Here is a 22408-nt window from a genome sequence, read left to right as displayed (position 1 = left end):
TCTCTTCAAACACCCCTACCAGATACTTGAACCTGTTTACCTGCTCCACTATCTTCCCTTCTATCTCAATTCTCAGCTTGTTCTGATTGCTACGGAAAAATATATTGTCTCATGATTATTCTTCACAAAATGTATATTAACTTGTAGTTTCTTCACAAATGAGTCAAATAAAATAATTATAATATGTTTATGTTGAAAACAAAATGTAATATAGATACATGATTATAAAAATACAGTTTTGCATAAGTTGTAGCTTTATATTTCAAGTGCCTTATAACTGCATTCTCTTTATTAGCAAATTACAGAGTACTGACAGATAATTAAAGGCAAAGTAAGTGCCAAAAGAGTCCAGGAATGTTTCTATGTTTAAAGGAGTCCGGTATTAGAATGTTAATGGAGCAAAGAAAGAAAAACAATGTGCCAAGAATCTTTTGTAAGCTCTGACCTTCTCAGGCTGGGGGATGAGTCATTGCAAGGATGTCTGTAAAGACAGTGTGTACTGGTACTGAATGCGACAAGGTCAAAGGATAAGATGCTTAAGTCGGATGGTCTATGTTTTAAAAAGGTATATTTCCATGTGTTCACGTGAAGCTCTAAGCAAGGATCACAAGAACACATAATATTTTAAAGTACATTGATTTGTTAAAAGCTATGTGACTTCAGAATTCTGCATACGTGAAATTGATAAGCAAAGGCATAAAACATGAAGATTTTTTTTATTCTGGGTGACTGATCTGAAATTTTGTGAAGGCAGTCTCCCAGCGCTGTTTATGGAATAAACCAGTACTTTTCACATCCTGAAGCATTATTCTTGACTCAAGGCTAAAAGGTAAACCCCTTTGTTATTTATTTGTTTACTTTTGCACCACTGTCTTATCTGTACTTAGTTTCATCCCATGAACCTTTAGTTTTGCATTCCATTTCCCTATCCTTTGTTGAAGTTCTTGCTCAGAGTCTGCCTGTAATGCCACAGCTTCTTCATACAGCAACTTTGTTGATCTCTCCCCTCCGACCTGCTTACTAATGTAATCCATCACCAGTATGAACAGCAATGGGCTAAGAGCTGAACCCTGATGCACACCCACTCCCACTAGGAACCCCCGTGTGAGACTGAGCACTGTCTGTACTTAAGTCATGGGATCTTTGCACGTAGCCTGCGCTAATTCTACCAATGTTTCTGGGACCAAATCAGCTTTCTTGGACATTGTCATATGATTTTTCTTCATCTCTAACTTCTTGTCAAGTGTCTGTCACACTACAAACTTTTTTTTAATTGCTGCTGCATACAATAGTAAAATTAATAATAATAAACAAAATATGTAAAATAAAGGATAGTGACAAATGGAGGGAAGATTCAACTGCAATGCAAAACTAAAGCTTGTATATATTTGGACTACAATAAACTTAAGCATGATATACTTGCTGGAACAAAAAAAAGCACTTATAAATGACACATCTGAGAAGGGGACATGAACTAATAGCTGTCATCACCTAAATTCTGACAGATAGAGGATAAACGTGATGAGCTACTTAGACAAACCCACTGATGTTTCTAGTCCAAGATGCAATAATGAAGTTGGAGACAAATACAATGAAACAATGTGGCAACATAAAATGCCACTACATATGCAAATATATATCATATGCAGGGGAAACAACTAAATTGATAAAGATTTATACCCAACCAATAATTTTATCATACAAATTTGTGCTGTCTAATATTGTACTTAATATGAGAAAGAAAAAAAACTGAAAATTGTCATAATACAAATGAGGGATTGAACCCACAGACATCCTCACAGTGTGGAAGCACAGCCTTAGCATCCTAATCTATTTGCCCTTATATATGACAGCCTGCATGTGCAAACACACAAATAGTATTAAACAGTCATACTATGTATGACTTTTCAGCTATTGCAGTTATGACAGAAATCATACTATACTGGTGTATGTCAAGTATGTATTTTGGGAATGGATCCCTGCTATTGTTAATATTAAAAGCAGTATGCAAACTCACCCTGGTGGTCTCATAGGTGCATGCAGAAGCTTTGTTTGGAAGACTGTGGGTGTCATAGGTGCTCCAGTATTCTCCCCTTCAGCTACCCTTCCTATTCCTATTATAATAATTATAATTCCTATTATAATATTCCTTTTACTATCTTCAGGGTGTATAGACGTAAAATGACCACAGTGTAATATTTGTTGATAGCATGCAATGCCAGACTAAATGTGTAGCTAGCATAAATGCTTCTTACAATACATAGGTGGCACCTGTTGTTTAAATTCATCCTTCCATCAGTCAAGGAGGTCAGGACTGCATTACCTCATATCACTATAATGGTTATGGCACTGATCCCCATGTGTGTGTGATGCTAATTTCATTTGTGACAGCCTGGACTAAACTATTCCAGATTTCAGTCTTGTGCTGAGATCTTGTACAGCTCTCGTGCATGAACCTCTGGCTGTAATCCTTATGGAGGAGGTAAACAAATACCTCTGTCTCCTTCTCACTCCAGCTCTGTGTGGTTAAAGGAGAACTGCCCTCTCCTTCTCCAGCCATGATATCTCACCTTGTAGAATCTCAGGGAAAAAGATAGAGAAATGACAATGAAATCAAGTCTCACCTGTCTCATCTGCCATGCAGTGAAGGGTATTAATGATCACCTCATTTGCATGCAGAATGGAAAACTCAGAAAGTATAGAGACTGCATTATTATGGCTCACAATGGCAGTGAATAGCTGGGGTGAAGATTAGGTGTTGTGGTTGTTCTAACCACTGTAGTTGTTATAAAGTGCGACAGTAGTGAGTCCTATATGAGAAGTGTGCAGCAAACTTTGCTACTTTGTTGTAGCAAGCCTCTAACTTTGATTTCTGCTTTGAAATTTGCAAATATGGCTGATGTAAATAAGAGTGTGGGAAGAAGACAGGATGGGCAATGGTTTTCCTTGCTTCATCAGTTAGTTATGGGTTTGACTGGTAGAGGCATCCCATTTCTTGGTGTGTTTTTTTTTTCTTTTTGATGACTTGTTGTATACGCTAAAGAAATTTTAGATTTGCATCTATAGTTTTCCGGTTACCTTTTCTATGGTAGTATTATTCAGTGATGTAATACTAAAAGAGTGTTTTAGGGTCAGAGAATAATTTGGTTATCAATAACATTAATTTGACTTTTATTTTTTTTTTTTTAAGATGGTTCTGTTAAGGTTTAGAAAAGGTGAGGCCGCATGAAAAAATGGAAGACAGGAAAACTTGTTTCTCCCTCACCTATCAAAAAATGTAAGATTGGAAGGAGATTCTGCTTCAGGGTGTGCTGCTGATGTTACTCATTTAGCTGAAAGTGTGAAGGAGGACAATCCTTCAAGACTTTCTCATCAAAACAATATATCTCTACTTTAAGACATACACTTGTCTAAACTCATGTCATGTAGGCCTTTATCCACTAGGTCCTTTAGGTCCACCAGTTTCTTCTATAGCATTTTTACTGTAAATTTTAACTGCTTGAATATAATTGTAGGATCAGATCCGAATGTCATTTTAAGCCTAGCTGCTTCAACCTAATGTAATACTGTAGAGGTACTAGTCAATACCCAAGATTGCATTTAGTGATGACTGCCCACGTCCAAGAGGGTTTTGGGTGCTATCACTGATAAGAATTTATGATGCCCCATCAACTCATCCAGGTTCCTCTTAAACAGTGTCCTACAGGTGCTCTGTTTCACATAAATTGGTAGCCTGTTCCAAAGATGCGGCAATCACTGGGAAATAAATATGTCCCACCAGCATGTTCCATTTAAATTACAGGCCATATTTAAGTCCCTGGAATGGGTAGCCATAGACCCATTTGATTTTTGGATATGCAGTAAGTTCATTAGGTTTGTGTCTTGGGTTGCTCTGTAAGCCAGGCATAAGTCTCCCCTAAGAAGTCTATGATACAGAGTATATTGACAGGGATTTTAGTCAGTCCATGTAAGGCACACGCTGGAGGCCGTTGATCTTTGTTAGAAACCACTGAGGTCTCTTCAATTGCAATAATCAAGGTGTAGCTAGACACAGATCTTGTCAGAGTGAATGGGTATACTGCACCCTTGCATTTGTCTTATACTGCCTCGTCACCAGTTCTTACCTCCGTACTGATTGTCCAAATCCCAGCTAACAAACTGCAGATATCACACATTGTCAGATACATAATCTGTCTCTGTAATCCCAATTCCACAACTTTTCTTGATGCATTTGGTGTCAACTACGATATTTATGTCCATGGTTTCAGTGCTGATTCCTTTGATGCAAAGCATTTGCTTAAAGCTCTGATTTCAGCATTCCTGGCATGGGAGCAATGTCATTACCATTTCATGCTGTGGACAGTTTGCACTTTAGCCTTTATTCCCAAGACCGACAATGCTAGTTGTGGCCTCAGGGACATCATTGTTGTATGCAGCTTATCCATGCAAGTGATGCTGATGTTGTCCCTATCAGAGCCGATCGCTGCCAGTATTCATAAATCAGCTTCAATGCCTTCTTGTTTGGCATCCTTTCTGTAGTTGGGGAGGGTGTCACTGTTGCAGATATCTCTGCATGGACCCATTGGGCTTGATGGCAGTGACTGTCTATGTGGTGCCACATGCCAAGTTCTGTATGAAGGTTCTACAGTGAACATATAAGGTTTAGTGGTCCTATTGCTATATCGTCTCTAAGGCCAGGTCAGGATTTCCATGCTGTGCAGACAACATTTACAACAATGGCTTAATCTGAGAAATTGCTATTACCTCCTCACAATTCTTCCATGTAGTGAGTATCACAATGAACACTTCTGCCCTATAGTGAGGAGCACTGCCATGGGCAGGTGTTCTAGGGTAGATAGTCAGAAGCAGAAGTCTGCACATCGATATTTTAGAGAAGAAGACAGCATTCCTCAGTCTACAGGCCTTAACGGACTACTTTATGGTCCTTTTGCCACTTAGTCTGACAAAATATTTGTGGTATATAACATCAACAAGCATGGTAGAACACATTTCTATTCTGTTTGCTAAGAAGCCATGAGTTTATTAGAATGAAGTACACTGACCCAGCGTTTTCTAAGATCTACACATTTTCCTGGAAAAGGTATTTCTTTAGCAGACAAGCATATCCGTTGTCCGTGCTGCTACATTAATGGTCTCTCAGTTTGTTGGTGGCACAGGCACTGTTCTGTCACTGGGGAAGCCTTGTTGCAAGCTTTTTGCATTTCTAACCATCTCCAACTGCAGCAATTTTTTTCAACCCCCCCCCCCCCCCATTTGGGAGGCAACCCAAGAATGGTTTGATTCAGAAATGTCCAATACATACAGATCCAAAGAAATTCTTATAGCTTTTAGGGCCTTGACGGGTTTGGATCCCTCTTTTTTTTTGGTCTCATTTCCTGGAGAGATCTCAGTGACTGAAGCTATTCAGAGTAAGACATCCAACAGGCAAGCCTCATACTGACTCACATTCTCTTGAATTATTTGCATTTTACATCACTTACAGTGACGGCCAGGGATGCTGGATACCATCCCATGTTTGACCAAATTCTTAATTCTGTCCACTGATCCCTTACCAAGAAGACATATAAAAGTAAATTTACTGTGTTTCTCTTATGGATCACAGCAGATTAGATTATTTTATAGCTCATATGTTGGTGATTTTAGATGACCTATGAATGTTTGACAAATTCCTGAGTTTTTCCTCTAGTAAAATATATTTTCCTGATATATCTAATTTTCATCAAGTATTTTCCAATTTCTTGATAGCCTTTTTGGGAGTCTGCAAGGCCTTCTTTTGGTGAATGTAACCATTTCCTCCCTGAGATCTAAATTTTATGCTGGAAGAGTTAACCATACCACCAAATGAACTATCTTCTTCTTCGAACGAATGATAGTATTTGCCTCAGAAAACAATTTTAGTAGTAGGCTTGTCAGTAAGGATGGTCTCAAAATTGCAAGAATTATGTGCCAACCCTGTGTCAACCCTTTGCATCTGGCCTTATATAAAGGCAGAGTATCCTTGCACATGAATGAGTTTTTATGTCTAATGTAATCATGGAAATGAATTTAAACAATTTTATAAATGGGCCTGTATTCTTTCCTGTGTACTCTAACAGAAGAGGGTATCTCTTACATTCTGTGAATGCTTATTTATTTATTATTTTTTACTGCAAGTCGAGCACTGATCATAACTGACAATTTATTTCCAGGCCAGTCATATAAGGTATGCTTTCATGATGTCACCCAAAAAGGTTGCAGTGGCATCTTGCTGGGTGAAGAATATATATAAGATAGTGACAGATATGAAGTAATATATTTACCATAATGGTGGATCTCCATGAAATGCTTCCCTATTCTTCAATATACCTTACCTTTCTTGCCCAGCTTTGTTGGATGAGGCCTTGCATTTTCTTCTGCGGTACTTGACTGTTCATTACCTGTCTCTCCTTACAATGTATGTGCTTTACATTTGAGAGGCACAGTACAGATACACCTCTGATCCTCTTAGCACAAGAAATCTGGCAAAGCCAAAAATAATGGTGGGACAAAAGCAACAAAATAGGGACAGATTTTGAATATTGCTCTTATACTCTTAGAAAGTTGTTAGAATAACAGGTTTTATGTTAGCATTCATTTTCTTATGGTATGAAGCCTGAAACTCATAATCCTGTCATGCTTTAATGACTTCAATCCCCAGTGATTTGCTAGAAAAAACAAAAACTGTGTAAGGAACAGACCCAAAATATGAGGCAAAAATCTAGACATTGTGCAAAAATCTGGACAGTTGAAAGGTATGACTAGAACTCTGGACGTTCTGGGAGTTATGATGAACATTGTGGTTAATAAAAGGAGTCTGGAAAATTTTCTGTTGTGGAGCTAAGTCCAGTCTGCATACGGATGCAGGTCATGCAGCTCTGTCTTCATAGTAACTGCATAACTTTGATTTCCATCATCCTTTCTTTTAAAAATGTGCATTACATTTGTATACTCTCTAGACAGATACTTTGTTCTCTTAGCTAAGTCCTAACAGGACAGCATAAAACTGTACTTACTTAATTAGCTGCATACCAGAGTACATTAATATACCTTACAAGGCATCTTCAGCATTTGAAATAAATGTTAACATTTACAGTTTGTTATTCCCTAAACTCATCACATCACGTAAATACAGCAAACATGTCCTTGTATGCCAGTCACAATTAATCTCTTAGCAGTCTGTAGGATACTGAGTACAGTGACAGGGCTTTGAGTTGGTCCATGTAGAACATGTTGTTTAGGCCTTTTATCCTTTTAATAAGGTATCTCTGTGGATGTTCCAGTTATTGCATGTATCTGGACAGATATATTACAGATGAATTATTTTTCATCCTTAAAGTGCTGCTTCTGCTGACTGGACTGTATCCATGTGTGAGGAGATTATTTCAGTGAGTGTAACATGACCTGTAAGCAGAATACTGCAATAATATAAAAAAAAAAAAAAAACAAGACTGGGCTTTCTCTTGTCAATGAAGTGTAAAGCACTCAGTAAAACAAGCTTCCAGCAGAAGTATGTTTCACTTAAAAAGTGATGTACTTGTGCAGTTTTTCATATAGAATGCACAGTTAAAAGTTATTATGTAAGTTGAGACAATGTTCTGAATGGAGGGTCACCCATCTATTACCGTGTTTATTTCCTGAATTTTTGCTGGTATTTCATTACTGTTTTCAGCCTGTAACACACTAAATCTGGTAAAAACAGGACGCACTTTTCATTAATATCTCTACTCTATCCTTTTCTGTAATTGCTTTCTCAGGTTGCACTGTGAAATAAGTAATCACTTTAGAAAGTGTATATTTTTTCTCTATAGTATGTTTTTAACATTATAATCTATGTGCCTAAAAAATAGTATTTTCAAACCTTATAAATATTATAACTTGTGCTTTGTCTTTTGTTTGGACATTATACACATTTTGGATATGAGCTGCCTACAATAAAGCTGATAGTATTTTTTCAGGAAAAGTTTCAAAAAGAGTAATTTATTTCCTTGGATTAGTTTTCAGCACACAGATGCTCAGGAATGGCCTTAGGTCAACTGGTGCCCTAGGCAAAAGGGCTCCACAGCGCTCCCCACCACACCACCCTGTGCCCCATCTTGATCTACCTACACCAAATAACTACTGGAAAAGCGCCCCTAATAGAGCGGCGCCCTAGGCGGCTGCCTAGTTGGCCTATGCCTAAGGCCGGCTATGCAGATGCTTTAAATAATAGACATGAAATATTGTAATTGCAGTGTCATCTAGCAATACAGCTGACCGTGTATTTCTAGTGCCTAGATAAACATGAAGATTGATTCAAACATTACAGTTATAAAAAGAAATAGAAACTGAGAAAAATCTTATGGCACAACAAGAGAACAACAACGGGGCTTACAAGACACCAGATAAGCATGACAGCAGTCAGGACAATGCTGCACCAGCACCATTAGTTACAACATATGACAGACAATGAAAGTGACATTAACATGACACACAGGTTCTGGAATATTATGCATGCACAGAAAAATGGAACCGAGAAGTCAAGGTAGCAATATGCATAATGTGATAGAGAACACCTGTGTATTTAAACACCTTGGTCAGTTATTTCACAGCTATCATTCTAAGAAATATACAAAAGAAAGTTTATCTGGTCATTTGCAGTAATGGAATATTTTATGAAAAAAAAACATTATCTGGAACAGGTATAATGAGGAAAAATCAAATATGCAGTCATCCATCTCCCAAATAATTTAATGTTAAATAGGAATATACAATGTCTGCATTTTCAATTATTGCAAGTGCTGCAAATCACAACGGCAAAATGTGTTTAAAGGATCTGAGTGGCAAATTAAACTGGGTTCCTCTGGTAAACATGAGATAAACAGTTCTCTGTTAAATTCAGTTTGTGAGCATACCTTTTAAATTAGTAAACACTGATAAATTAGTTAATTTACTGGCTTCCCTACTGTTCCTTGAGGTGAACTTGCTCAAGCATCAGTAGCATGTAAAAAATAAATTGAAAGGCATAACACTGAACACCGTTTCCCATAGGAAATTACTCCTGGTGTAGTTTATAAGTATGTTTGCCTGTTTGCCAGCAATGATTCACTTGTTTGGGAAGATTTTTCCCTTCTTCGTGTTGGTGTGACTATGGAGTTTGTATATATAAGTTAGGGGGTGCAGCGGGAAGCAACAATTTTTTTTTATATTTTCAGCTCATTGGCTTTAAGGAATATGGCATTTTACAGCAGAAGCTATTTTATTTGATAAATGTTATGCCTAAGAATATTTGCAAAGTGTCTTACTGATCTATCCTGCAGGAACGAAAGTGCTCATCAAAATTAATAAAGATGTCTGTGTTCTAAAACTGGATTTACTGACTGGTTACAAATAAAATACCTGAATGGAGTTATATGACTCCTTGGCATTTTTTATGCACCTTATCCTTTTAAAATTACATTCTTTGATTTTACTAGAAAATGCCTGGCATTTTTAATTCTGAACTTAATATAAAGATCCTTGTAGAATGAAAGATCACCATGCTTTTGTTTAAATAAAAGTTTGCCTGAGTGAAAGGACCACTGTTATGTTTTATTTTCTAATTTCTTTTGCAAAACACAGCTTTACCTTCCAGATGTTTGAAATCCAACTGGTTGCAGTCTTTGCAGTATAAAAATGTTAACATTGTAAATCTTGACAATTTTGCATATGTCCGCAAACACAAAGTGAAAAAGAATACTTTATTCAACAGCATAAAACAACCAGAAGTAAGATAACTGCCTAAGATTTCTCAATTCATGGGCAAAGGAATAAAAAGCAAAAAATTATATTATGATGGAAAGATCAACTACTTTGTTTTTTGGTATGATAGAAAGCAAACCAAAAAAAGCTATGTCATTTGGTGAAGAAATCCTGTTCACAGTGGTGCAGGAGCAACTCAAATGTCTTACCATTAGAAAATTCAGAGGATCATCCAGTTGCATTTTTAATTGAATATCTGACAGTTGATCCTGAATGATGCTGCATCTGCATTTTATATCGCTAAGGTTTTCCTCCATCTTTCCAAGAATTCCTGCTGCTTCCTCTTTAAGCTGTTGGATCAGATTCTGTTCCTTGTCCTGGAGCAGTTGGTGCAGTTTGGCAAATTCAGATGTGATGTGTTGTTCCAAACTTAAAGTTTTAGTCTACAAAATAGTTAATAAGTTGTCAAACTATAAGTATGATAATATGTTTATGAGACCAATAATGGATTCATTTACCTGCATTTCTAATATATTTTGCTCCTGCTCATTCTGAAGTCCTTTGATATCTTTTAGTCTTGACTCCAAAAGGGATGAGTCTTCTGTCAGCTTGTCCTTTAGAAAAACAAACAACCATACACTAGTTTGACATGAGAAAGATATTCATGTTTGGTTGCACTGTAGCAGTAATCTTTTAAAAAAACCTTTATATGTTGATGTGACATACTGTAACTTGAGTAGTACACCTGACATTTGTGTGAATACTGAGGAACTCAGTTCAAATTGTTATGTTTACATATCATTATATATGTGAAGAATACAAAGAAAATTCTTTAGTCTTTGTAAAGCACAAGGCAAACTTAAGGGAACAACATCTAAAAAAGTCTCTCTAAATGTAAATTCTATGTCAGTTTACCCAGAGCCACTACTCTTAATAGAGACTACATGCATACCTCTCAACCCCAAGAAATCTGGATAAAGCCTGACAAAATGGGGGTATAAATGTCCAAAAATAGGTACAGATATTAAATATTGTTCTTATAAACCTAAAATTTGCTATTTGCTAGAATAACAAGGTATGTATTAAAATGCATTTTCTATAAGATCTGAAGTATGACATGAATTCCTCAGATCATCCTGCGATTTTCCAGAAAACCAAAAATTTTATGAGGAGCAGACTGAAATTTTGAGGCAAAAATCTGGACATTCTGCAAAAATCTGGACCTTTGAGAGGTATGACTGTATAACAACACCCAGCAAGTTCAGTCTTGTGGTGTAGCATAAGGTGCTGTTTTACATCATCCTTATGTTACTCTACACCTTATCAAACAGAATGCTTCACCTCTGATACCATATAGAATGCTGTTTGTCTTTTCGGCTTTTCCCGGTTAGGGGTCGCCACAGCAGAACTCCGGTCCGCTAATGATTGGCAGTAGATTTTTATGGTGCCGAGTTGCCAGCCCGGCGCCCAACCTTCAGCGAAGGCACGCCCATTCACGCATGTCTTTCAGAGGCCACTCGACCGCGAGGGAGGTCATGATACCATATAGAATAAATGTTTTTTGTTACTCACAACAATACAACTTCTACCTTCTAGGCTGTAATACATTCCTGTTCAATTGAACATTTTGCTGTCATGTTACACAATTACTTATCTGCAACATATGATATATTAATGTGCCATACATAACTAGCCCCATTATTTAATATTGTGTAAATATTTTCTATCAGACTAGCTTATGAATAAGAAATTGAATTCAGGAGTTACTGGTTTGTGCATGTATCTTCATGAAGTAGCACCCTGTCTTACATTCATTTGTACAAAAAACAATTCACCAAAAGACTATTTTGCTTTACAGTTCACATTCTGCTTCAAATAACAGTCTAGAGGAATCCAAGTAACTGGCAATGACAATAGCATGGAAAAACATCGATAATTTCAATGAGGAAGAAGATTACAAGAAAAACTGCTTAAATTGAGAGAAAGTAAGATATTTCAAACATAACACACAAACACATACACCAAACACATACACACACACATACCTATATATATTACCTATATATATATATATATATATATATATATATATATATATATATATGTATATCGCTATCTCTCTCTCGCTCTCTCTCTCTCTCTCTATATATATATATATATATATATATATATATATGGTTTACTATCATTAACTTGTCTGACAAGCAGTAAAATCCACTTGCGCGAGTCCTACATTCTGAACGGCAGAATGTCAAATACTGACACTACTGACCATCCAGCCTGCCCCCTTCTGTACCCATGGTAATGCTTTTTCTAGGTCCAGAGTGATAGTGAATTTCAAGGTCCAGTGTTTCTGTCAGGTATCCTGGAATTTGGCATTCCAACTTTCACAGAACGGTTTTGAGCATATGAAAACTTGACCACCTGTGATTTAAGTACATGATAGTAAACATATACATGGCTGTGACTCAAAAGACTCGTTTGGTAGAATAGTTTTTGTTGGTGTAAAAAAACAGACTATACAAAAGAGTGAATGCTCATTTGTGTGAATTACATATTATTGATTTAAAGTGTTATGTAGTGTAGACAAATGGAAGTATGAAAGAAAATTAATGTTTGATTAAAAAGGTCACAGATGTAAAGATGTGTAAGATTGTGTTATAGCAATTAAGGCGTGTGTGTGTTTGTGGAATAAAACTAGAGTAAGACTTAGGTAAGAGGATAGAGTTGGTGTTGTGCATGTTTGGTATTATATGTGTTCTGTGTCCTTTTGTCTTGTGTTGTGGCACAGTTTAGGAAAGGGTTTTAAGTAATGTAATGTGGAGGGATGGGGTTAATGACAGGGGTAAGTTTAGGGTTAGTACATGTAAGTAATGCAACACAAGGGGGTTGAAGCCATCATGCACAGTACAACACGTTGTGGCAAATCTCACCATGGCAATTACCACTGTGAATTTACCAACACTGCTGGTATACCCCCCCAGTATAGCTGCATCACTGGTATATCACTGTGTGTTTACCAACATTGCTGGGATATCCCCCCAGTATAACCATGTCACTGGTATATCACTGTGTGTTTATCAGCACTGCAGGCATATCCCTCCAGTATAGCAACATCACCAGTATATCACTGTGTGTTTAACAATACTGCTGGCATATCCCACACAGTATAACCATGTCACTGGTATATCACTGTGTGTTTATCAACACTGCAGGCATATCCCCCCAGTATAGCTACATCACTGGTATATCACTGTGTGTTTAACTACACTGCTGGCATATCCCCCCAGTATAACCATGTCACTGGTATATCACTGGGTGTTTATCAGCACTGCAGGCATATCTCTCCAGTATAGCTACATCACTGGTATATCACTTTGTGTTTACCAACACTGCTGGCATATCCCACACAGTACAACTACATCACTGGTATACCACTGTGTGTTTACCAATACTACAGGCATTTCCCCCACAGTATAGCTATGTTACTGGTATATCACTGTGTGTTTATCAACACTGCTGGCATATACCCCCAGTATAACCATGTCACTGGTATATCACTGTGTGTTTATCAACATTGTAGGCATATCCCCCAGTATAGCTACATCACTGGTATATCACTGTGAGTTTACCAACACTGCTAGCAAATCTCCACAGTATAGCTATGTCACTGGTATATCACTGTGTGTTTACCAACACTGCTGGCATATCCTCCACAGTATAGCTATGTCACTGGTATATCACTGTGTGTTTACCAACACTGCTGACATATCCCCCCACAGAACAACTGCATCACTGGTACTGTGTGTTTATCAACACTGCTGGCTTATCCCCCACAGTATAGCTATGTCACTGGTATATCACTGTGTGTTTACCAACACTGCTGGCATATCCCCCACAGTATAGCCATGTTACTGGTATATCACTGCGTGTTTACCAACACTGCTGGCATATCCTCCACAGTATAGCTATGTCACTGGTATATCACTGTGTGTTTACCAACACTGCTGACATATCCCCCCACAGAACAACTGCATCACTGGTACTGTGTGTTTATCAACACTGCTGGCTTATCCCCCACAGTCTAGCCATGTCACTGGTATATCACTGTGAGTTTACTGACACTGCAAGCTTATCCCCACAGTACAGTTACGTCACTACTATATCACTGTGAGTTTATCAACAATACTGAAATGTCTTCAGCAGTTTATATTCATTAACCTGCCCCATAGCACAAAGGCATAAAGCCCTTAATATACCTTAAATGACCATGTTTGATTAGCAGCATGGGCTGTGGAGGGAAGGATGGAACTGAATGACCAATGTCAGCTCACCCATCCTGGGATATAGAGGCTGCCTAGCCTCATTAGAATAGCAGCCTTCAGAGCCTGGTAAGTTACATGCTACAAGCAGTATACTGCTTGGGCAGGAGGTTGTTCATGTGAGGAAGCAAGTATGCATTCCCTGTAGACAGTGATTTCAGAGTTTTCAAGGCTGCTGCAGAGAGGGAGGGGTTTCAGGTACTCTCCCAACAGCAGTATGACTCTACACCAGCATTCTCAACCTCCTCAATGGATGCAAAATGTGGGGTGGGTTGAGCCCAGGAGAGGCTTAGATGAGTCTAGTAGTCCCAAGGAACATGGAAATGAGCTAGTGTTACTTGATGGTCAGCTGTGGGGAGTGGAAGCAATTAAAAACAAGATTATCTTCACTTTTGGCACATCTCTGATAGTTTATCTACATCATTGGCACGTCTTGAACAGTTTGTTTACATTAATGTGATATCACTGAAAGTTTACCTTCACTACATCTTTGACACATCATTACATCTATTAATAATTCCCTTAAACTTGCTAAATGCAAGCCACTTGCTAAAATCTAAAGTAAAACCTCACACAATCCATATAAAAGCTAGATGTATGCAAGATATTTTCAAAACTGCAAAAAAATATTTTCCACCTAAATGTTGTTTTTTTTAATTTAAAGTAAAATAAAATGTTAAATGCACACCACACTTCCCATTCATTTCAACTTAAAAAAAAAACAGGAACCTATAGGCCCACAAAAGTTTCACTAGTTTCATATGTTCAACTGTGGAGCATATAATCTCTGACCTCATTAGTCTGCACCTTGGAAATTTCTTAACTCTGGACACTCACCAACATGGTTTTGTTAAATGCAAGCCTTGCCTCTTTTACTTCATTAATTTGACTCTAAAGCAGTGAATAGTGGTTATTTTGTACACACAATATATCTAGACCTGGCCCAGACCTTTGATACTATTCCGCACACATACATTATTGACAAACTTAAAATATTTTAGAGTAAATTCATATGTTCTATGACAGATAGTTAATCAGTAGTCTGACAGAGCCCATGTGATTACAGTCACAGGTGCAACCAAAGAAGTTACAAGAAAGGCGTTTATTTCTTACACCTTCAAGTCAGCATTCCTGGCTTATGGTTTTCTAAGTTGACAGATGATTATAAAATGGGTTTTTGTTATTCAGTCTTTTACTGACCCATAATAACTCCAAAATGGATTTAACAACTGGTGTAAGAATGATGGTCCCAAAAAATGTAGCATAGCTCATTTTAGGAAACAAATAATTTACACCTATGCCATATGGATGACACAGTGCTGCAATCATACATTATTCTTAGGGATCTAGGCATATTTGCTGATAATTCCTTATCTTTTGACCATCATGTCTCCACAGAAGTTCAGAAAGCCTCCTAGCTGGCTCATTTAATTTACAGAGGCATGTACTCTAGGTTAAAATAAATCTTTATTTCCCTTTAGTCATTTCTCTTCAAACCTAGTATTGAATACAATGACCCTTTTGAAATGAATATGTCTAACATAACAGTCAACTTGAGAGACCTCAGTGATTCCTAATTTAAAAGGCCTTACAATCCTCAGTTATCTCGAACTCGGAAAGCTTCATCCCTCTTTGCCCTCCTTTTCCTTTGGAGAACAAATGGTTTACCAAATGCCAGTTAAAGGAACTACTCCTTCATCAGCAGATAAATAAGACACATTGGTATGACAAATTCTTATTCCTACATATCCTCCCATCTCTGAAATAAATTTCCATTACATGTCAAACATAGTAGAACCATTGGCACCTGAGAGGTAAACCTAATAATTTTATGGGCAGCCTCAAATTCTCTCCTGATCTATCTTGTGTTGTCCACCTTCAGGCTAGATGGAACTTCTGAATATGTTTTATTTGCGAAGATTGTAGTCTAAAGTCTAATTGCCTAATACTTACCTATGAACCTATGAACTTCACAAACTGTACACAACATATAAACAGCCCTACTGAAAACAAAAGTGGCCTCCTACCCTGAATCCAGAAATGAAATTCATTCTTACTAGGAAAAAAAGAATTAAAGAATTATTAGAAAAAAATAATTTAAGTAACACTCAAAATTATAAAATATTTGTTGACTAGAACTACCTAATCAAAAAGCAACATTAGGAACACAATTTCTGAGAGATGCAATTACATTAAAAACCTAGAGTCTAAGCTCTCTCTCTCACAAGCCAGTATACCTGGCACTGAGAAGGCAGCCTGCATAAACACTACACCTCAAACATCACCCACACCAACGCAACACACACTCACATATGCGGAGGTTCTTAACAAAAACATACCTAAATAAAAGAGACCTCAGAGAAAAAAATACATGCAAATTCCACAGCCTAACACACCACACACAGTCCACATGCCTGTGTCTCACAGCCATTAAGGTTTAACAATAAACCCAATATATTAATCATAGGAAACTCCATTGTGAGACACACAGATGTGCCCCTCACTAGGTTGGATAAGGCGAAAGTCACAGTAAGTTGTTTGTCAAATCCAATGAAAAAAAACTCCAGAGGCACACTACGACAAACGGAGTCGACCTGTTTGTCAAGTGCCAGATTCCACCACATCACCCATGCACTCAAGTCCCTCAACGAGTACCACTCTGACTCTGTCATAGTACATGATGACATGAGTGACTTGAAAAGTACCTCTCTGGATTATACAAAGATAGATATGATACAGCTCACCAAATATGTGTTCCAGGCAGGTATGTCACTGGCCTTCAGCAGCATTCTACCGTCACCCCAGAATGATGCCTCAATACAAACAAAAAAACGATGGACTTTAACAATTGGCTTAGTTTCTGGTATCATTCTAAGGGAATCCAGTACCTGCTGGCCTGGGAAGACATGACTGACAGACCAAGATGCTTTGCCAGAGATGGTCTGCATCTGTCTCCCTTCGGCTTCAGGCTTCTGACAAAGGTTCTTGCCTCCCCCATAGTGCCTTTGTTGGACAATGTCTTGAGGTCAAAACTACCAACATGAGAATCTCACCTAAATGCAATTTAAGGGTCATGCTGCTGAACACTAGGAATTTCAACACAAAACTACACTCATTGCAAGCATTCTTAACCCTGGAAGATACTGACATTTGTGCAGCCACAGAAACTTGGTTCAAAGCTGCAGAGCACTCCAGCCTTACCTGGTTACTCATTCTATCATAAATACAGACCTCAAACTGAGGGGAGCAAATCCAAAGGAAGTGATGTTTCAATATATATTAAAGCTATACGTACTTCCAGATTAGTCAAACAGTATGATACACAGGAGATGTTCCAGGTGCAGTTAATGGTTGACAAGATCCCTATTCAAATTGTAGTTAGCTACAGGCCTCTAGCATTGACTCTGGACATACTGAAATCTATTAATATTCAACCCTATACACTGATCCTGGGCAATTTTAACTACTCAACCATTAACTGGAAGAACTGCTTGTGCCAGAACACAAATGCTCAAAGATTCCTTGACTTCGTCAATGCCTTGGACCAGCTGGTTCACACCCCCACAACAGGTAACATCTTGGAGTTGGTACTATCAACATGTGAAACCACTGCAGCATCCTGGCAGTATCATCATCCCTGGTAAGATCAAAACACAAAGCGGTCAGCTTCGAAGTAACAATCTCCCCTGACCACTCCCCCAGTTAGGGTTAAAGAAAAAAAACTTCTCCAAAGCTGATTACAACCTGATGGAAGGTCTAAACAGTTTCACAGCCTCCTTTCCAACAGTAGGAACTGGCACTAAAGTCCAAACCTACACCAAAGTATTATATGACCATTTATTTAAATGCATGGATTCATCAATACCTGACAGGACAAAATCCTCCCTCTCAAGGAAGAGTAAACCTGTCTGATGGACATTGGTTATAAACAAACTCCACAAAAGAAGAAAAAAATTGCTGTCCAGGACCAAGAAGGAACAGGTGCCAAATTGGAAGCAATCTCTAGTTGGCCTAAACAGGCAAACATACCTCTCAACCTCTTAGAGAAAGAAATCTGGACAAAGCCATGAATAAAAATGGGAAAAAAGGCCCACAAATAGGGATAATTTTTAAATATTTCTATTACAAACTTAGAACGCTGATAGAATAACATGTTTTATATTAGCATGAATTTTCTGAAGGGTGTGACATCTGAAACTCTGTTTTTCATTATTTTCTAACTTCAATCTTTAATGAGTTGCTACTAATTTGACAGAAAACCACAATTTTATTAAAAGTGGACCAAAATTATGAGGCAAAAATCTGGACATTCTGTGAAAATCTGTACAGTTGAGAGGTATGCCTCCAAAGCTAACTTAGAGTCCAAATTGGCCATATCTACTACAGACAGTTATAAAACTTTCTTCACATGCAATCTAAGGAGAAGCACCCAGATCTGCTCAGAACTGATGGTCAAGGACACCACGAATAATGTCATGGATATAGCCAACCTGTTGGTAGACAGGTTCAATTAAAACTTCACCCCTGTATCCCCCCATCAGTAATCCAGGATATCCTCAGCACCAGCCTCCCACCTCTTATCTCTAGGGAACAAGTTATTACCACCCTGTCAAAGGTTAAAAACACAGCTTCCATGGGACAGGATAACATCCCAAGCTGCATCTTGCATCAACTCAGGTAGGAACTCGCAGCACCATTAGGCACCATATTCAACCTAAGCCTGAATACCAGTTTCATCCCAGCCAAATAGAGGATGGCCACCATCATCCCTCTGCACAAAGGTGGAGTGTCCACTGATCCAGGCAATTATAGACCCATCAGCCTAACTAACCTGATTTGCAAGGCTATGGAATGTATTATTATAGACCACATTAACAAGGACATTGGCAACCTCCAAATGCTTGATCCCACACAGTTTGGTTTTGTTAGGGGGAGATCATGCCTGTTAAATATGATAGACTTCTTTGAGTCAGTCACCAAAGCCATGGACAAGGAGAAGACAGTGCACGCCTCCTAGCTTGACCTGGCCAATGCCTTCAGCACTATTCCCCACTTGGGCATAATAGATAAACTATCCCAGCTTGGCGTAAATCTGTATGTGACCAGATGTGTAGCTAAGTGTCTCACTGATAGAACTCACTCAGTCAAAATAGGGGAAGCTACCTCAAGTAGTAGGCCCGTAATGAGCAGCGTACTCCATGGATAGGTCTTGGGGCCCCTGCTGTTTGTGGTATACTTCTCCGAGGTGCAAGCTAAAACCAGAGGTCTATGGCTGACCAGGACTGCAAATGACTGCAAGCTGGGCACTGTCATCAACTCCCCTAGTTAGTCATACTACAAGAGGGTCTTACCCAGACAAATGACTGGTGCCAGAAACATGGCCTCAAACTAAACACCAAAAAATGCATCATCACCCCCTTTGGGGAGAGTGACGTCTCCAGAAATGATCACATTAATAACAATGTCCTAAGCACACAAGCAGTTCTTAGGGACCTGGGCACCCAAATTCACAGCAATCTAACTTTTGACCACTATGTTGCCTCCATTGTACGGAGAGCTTTCTACATGGCTCACCTCATTAGTACAGGTATTTCTTCCAGGAACAAGGAATCAGGCCCATCACTGAGTATAACAACTTTTAGCTGGTACCCCATGAAGCACATGCAGCAGCTGGAGAGACCACAGAAGTTCCTGACCAGGAAAATCCAGGGCTTCAAAAATCTATCCTACATGAATAGGCTAAAAGCCCTGTCCCTCTACTCCATCTCATACAGATTCCTTGGAGGTGATCTATGTCTGGCATACAGAGCAATCTCTGACCCACCTTGATGAAATTGCTGCATATCTGCAAGCCAAACTCCACACGTGTGACCTGCATGCAAAACCTCAACTTGGTCTGCAATATCAATAGGACTTGCTGACGAGACAGATTTGTTTCCCAAAGACTCCATTATCTGTGGAATAGACTCCCTCTCCATGTCAAGCAGAGTACCTCATTAACCCTTTTTAAGTGCAACATGGATGACTGGATGGGAAAAAAAAATACACCCCTGGGATTCAACCTGCGTCCCTGCTGGCCAGGTGCATTGGGTGCTGACTTGTGGGAATATGGGCTAATTTATTGGCTAGGCTTTAAGGGCCTCAAGACCAGTAGCCTAGTAACTTGCTATGATCCTATTAAAACCTCCTAAACTAATAAGAAATAATCTAAGCTAACAAAATGTAACCAAACTACAACACTAATAAATCCAAACATAGCCCTCACTGCACTACTAAACAATATCAAAATGAACTGACAATAAAATTATTAAAGTTACCTCAAAAACAGCAGTACAAATGTAAACACAAGATGCATTTAATCAAAAGCTATGCAAATAACAAAGCCTAGCTAAGCAGAAAGAAGCAATTAATGTATCACATTAAAGTCATTGGGAAATACTAGCCTGACACAAAAAAAAATAATGGAGTTTGTGAGTGTCTAGTTTGTGTGATACATGAACTATCGCTTCTGTGACTTGTGGCATTGCCACTTATGATGAAACGTACCTACAAACATACAACATATTTTTATTGGCTACACTCCAGATCCTTTCCTACCTATTACACACACACACACACACACACACACACACACACACACACACACACACACACACACACATTCATAAACCTCAGTAAAAAACACTGAGGAAGGGAAACATGGTTTATAATATGACATGTAAGTCAAACTGAATTGTATCTAGGGTTTTGTAAAACAGAACACATTCATTACCTCCATGAGCTTTCCTAACTATAACTTAAAAAGGCAAATCTCATTAATTTGTAATATATTGAGAAAATTTTCTCTTAGCACCCAACTTTGCACATTTGCAGTGCAGCTGTCAGATTTGTATAATCTTATATCATGGGGCAATATGAGGCTGAAACTTTAGTAGGGTATCATTTCTTCAAGCAAGACACAAACCCTGGGATTCATGAAGCTTGCACCAGGTGCAGGCATAGCGTCGATGTTCTAACACCAAATATGGCCGCCGAGCGATTCAGGTACGAGCCGTTTCCATGTGCACTACCTGCATACGCTATGCCGGCACAGCTCCCGGGCCTTCTATGCTAATTACCCCATGTGCACCAGTGTAGCATGCAAATGAAGGTATGTAGCGATCCAGGAAGTGGTGCAGTCATAGTGTAAGCATGCAGAAATGAAAACCATAGAAAATGGTTTACATTTTTGCAAACATAAAATCGGAATCATGACAGTTGACCAAACACATGTATTACATTGTTAACATATGCCAATGGCTAAATATATAGCCATTGGCATAAACAAAATATGTACAAAATATAAAAATAACATTTAATATATATAGTGGCACTATCACGACGTGGAAGCGCAGGGCAGCGGTGCGCAAAGGGGATCGCAAGGAAAATATAAAAATATAGAATAAAATCACAATGGAACATAAATCACGATTTCCCCATAATAGTTAATGGCAGGCATGCTACACCATACAATGGCGCAAGGGTTGCTAAGGGGCAGTGACAGTGTTATGCGCAGTAGTTAGGAATTAGTAGGCAATGCCATGCAAATGAGAGGAATAATAGTGAATCACAGATTCCCTACTGGTGTAAGGATGCACCTCACAGCATAGCGTTATAACACGGAGGTGTGCCCTTGAGATAAAGATTATATCAAAAGAGGGGTGTGTCGCCATTGCTGCAACCCCATTGGAGTATTGCTACACCGGTTTGCCCCTAGCTAGGCAAAGCTGCAGGATAGGTGTGTGTTGAACTGGCCATAGCTATGCTTAGCTGAGAGTACACAAGGTAACCATGTATGCATGTGAATGGAGATGAAAACTTACGTAAACCCGGTAAACGGGTTTGCGTGGCTCGCACTGCAGCTGAAACGGGAAGGATATAGGAAAGAAATAATGAAATGCTGCAGAAAAAAGAAATTGGAGTACAAATGACTAATTAACACCTAGGAGCCTACAGTGGGCCATTGACAACAGCTAATAAGGCTGCATGCAGCTACCTGCAGAACAGGAAAGGGGAGGGGCTCTACTGCAAAGAAAACAGTAAAGTGTCAAAGCAGAACAAAGCCGATATGCAGTATATCAGCTACAAGGCACATTGTGCCATGACTGGGTAGGGAAAGTACAAAACAAGAAAGATGGCAGGTGGATGCATGCCTGATAATGGGAGTGGATCCAGGTTTAAAAGTGAATCAATGGGCAACAGATTAATCAAGACAGGCAAGCAGAACCCATAATTAAGACACGCTGCAGCTGGAATAGCTCATACACAGACCACTTGGGCTGAAGGTGGAT

At 38.7% G+C, this 22408-nt stretch overlaps 1 protein-coding gene across 1 annotated transcript in view; it reads right to left on the bottom strand.

The window, feature by feature from the left end:
• The window catches only part of LOC122814312 (zinc-binding protein A33-like), a 151211-nt gene that overhangs the window by 107976 nt on the left and 20827 nt on the right, over nucleotides 1-22408 (bottom strand). The window contains exons 2-3 of the mRNA XM_044086898.1: nucleotides 10275-10370; nucleotides 9966-10199 (exon numbers count right to left, since the gene is read on the bottom strand). Of these exons, the coding sequence (XP_043942833.1) occupies nucleotides 9966-10199; nucleotides 10275-10370 (330 nt within the window). The remainder of the gene's footprint in view (nucleotides 1-9965; nucleotides 10200-10274; nucleotides 10371-22408) is intronic.

The sequence above is a fragment of the Protopterus annectens genome, chromosome 10.part0 (genome assembly GCF_019279795.1).
Source record: "Protopterus annectens isolate FY-2018-M chromosome 10.part0, PAN1.0, whole genome shotgun sequence".
NCBI lineage: Eukaryota > Metazoa > Chordata > Ceratodontiformes > Protopteridae > Protopterus > Protopterus annectens.
The sequence above is the reverse complement of the archived record's forward strand: the minus strand, read 5'-3'. Positions and strand labels throughout refer to the sequence as shown.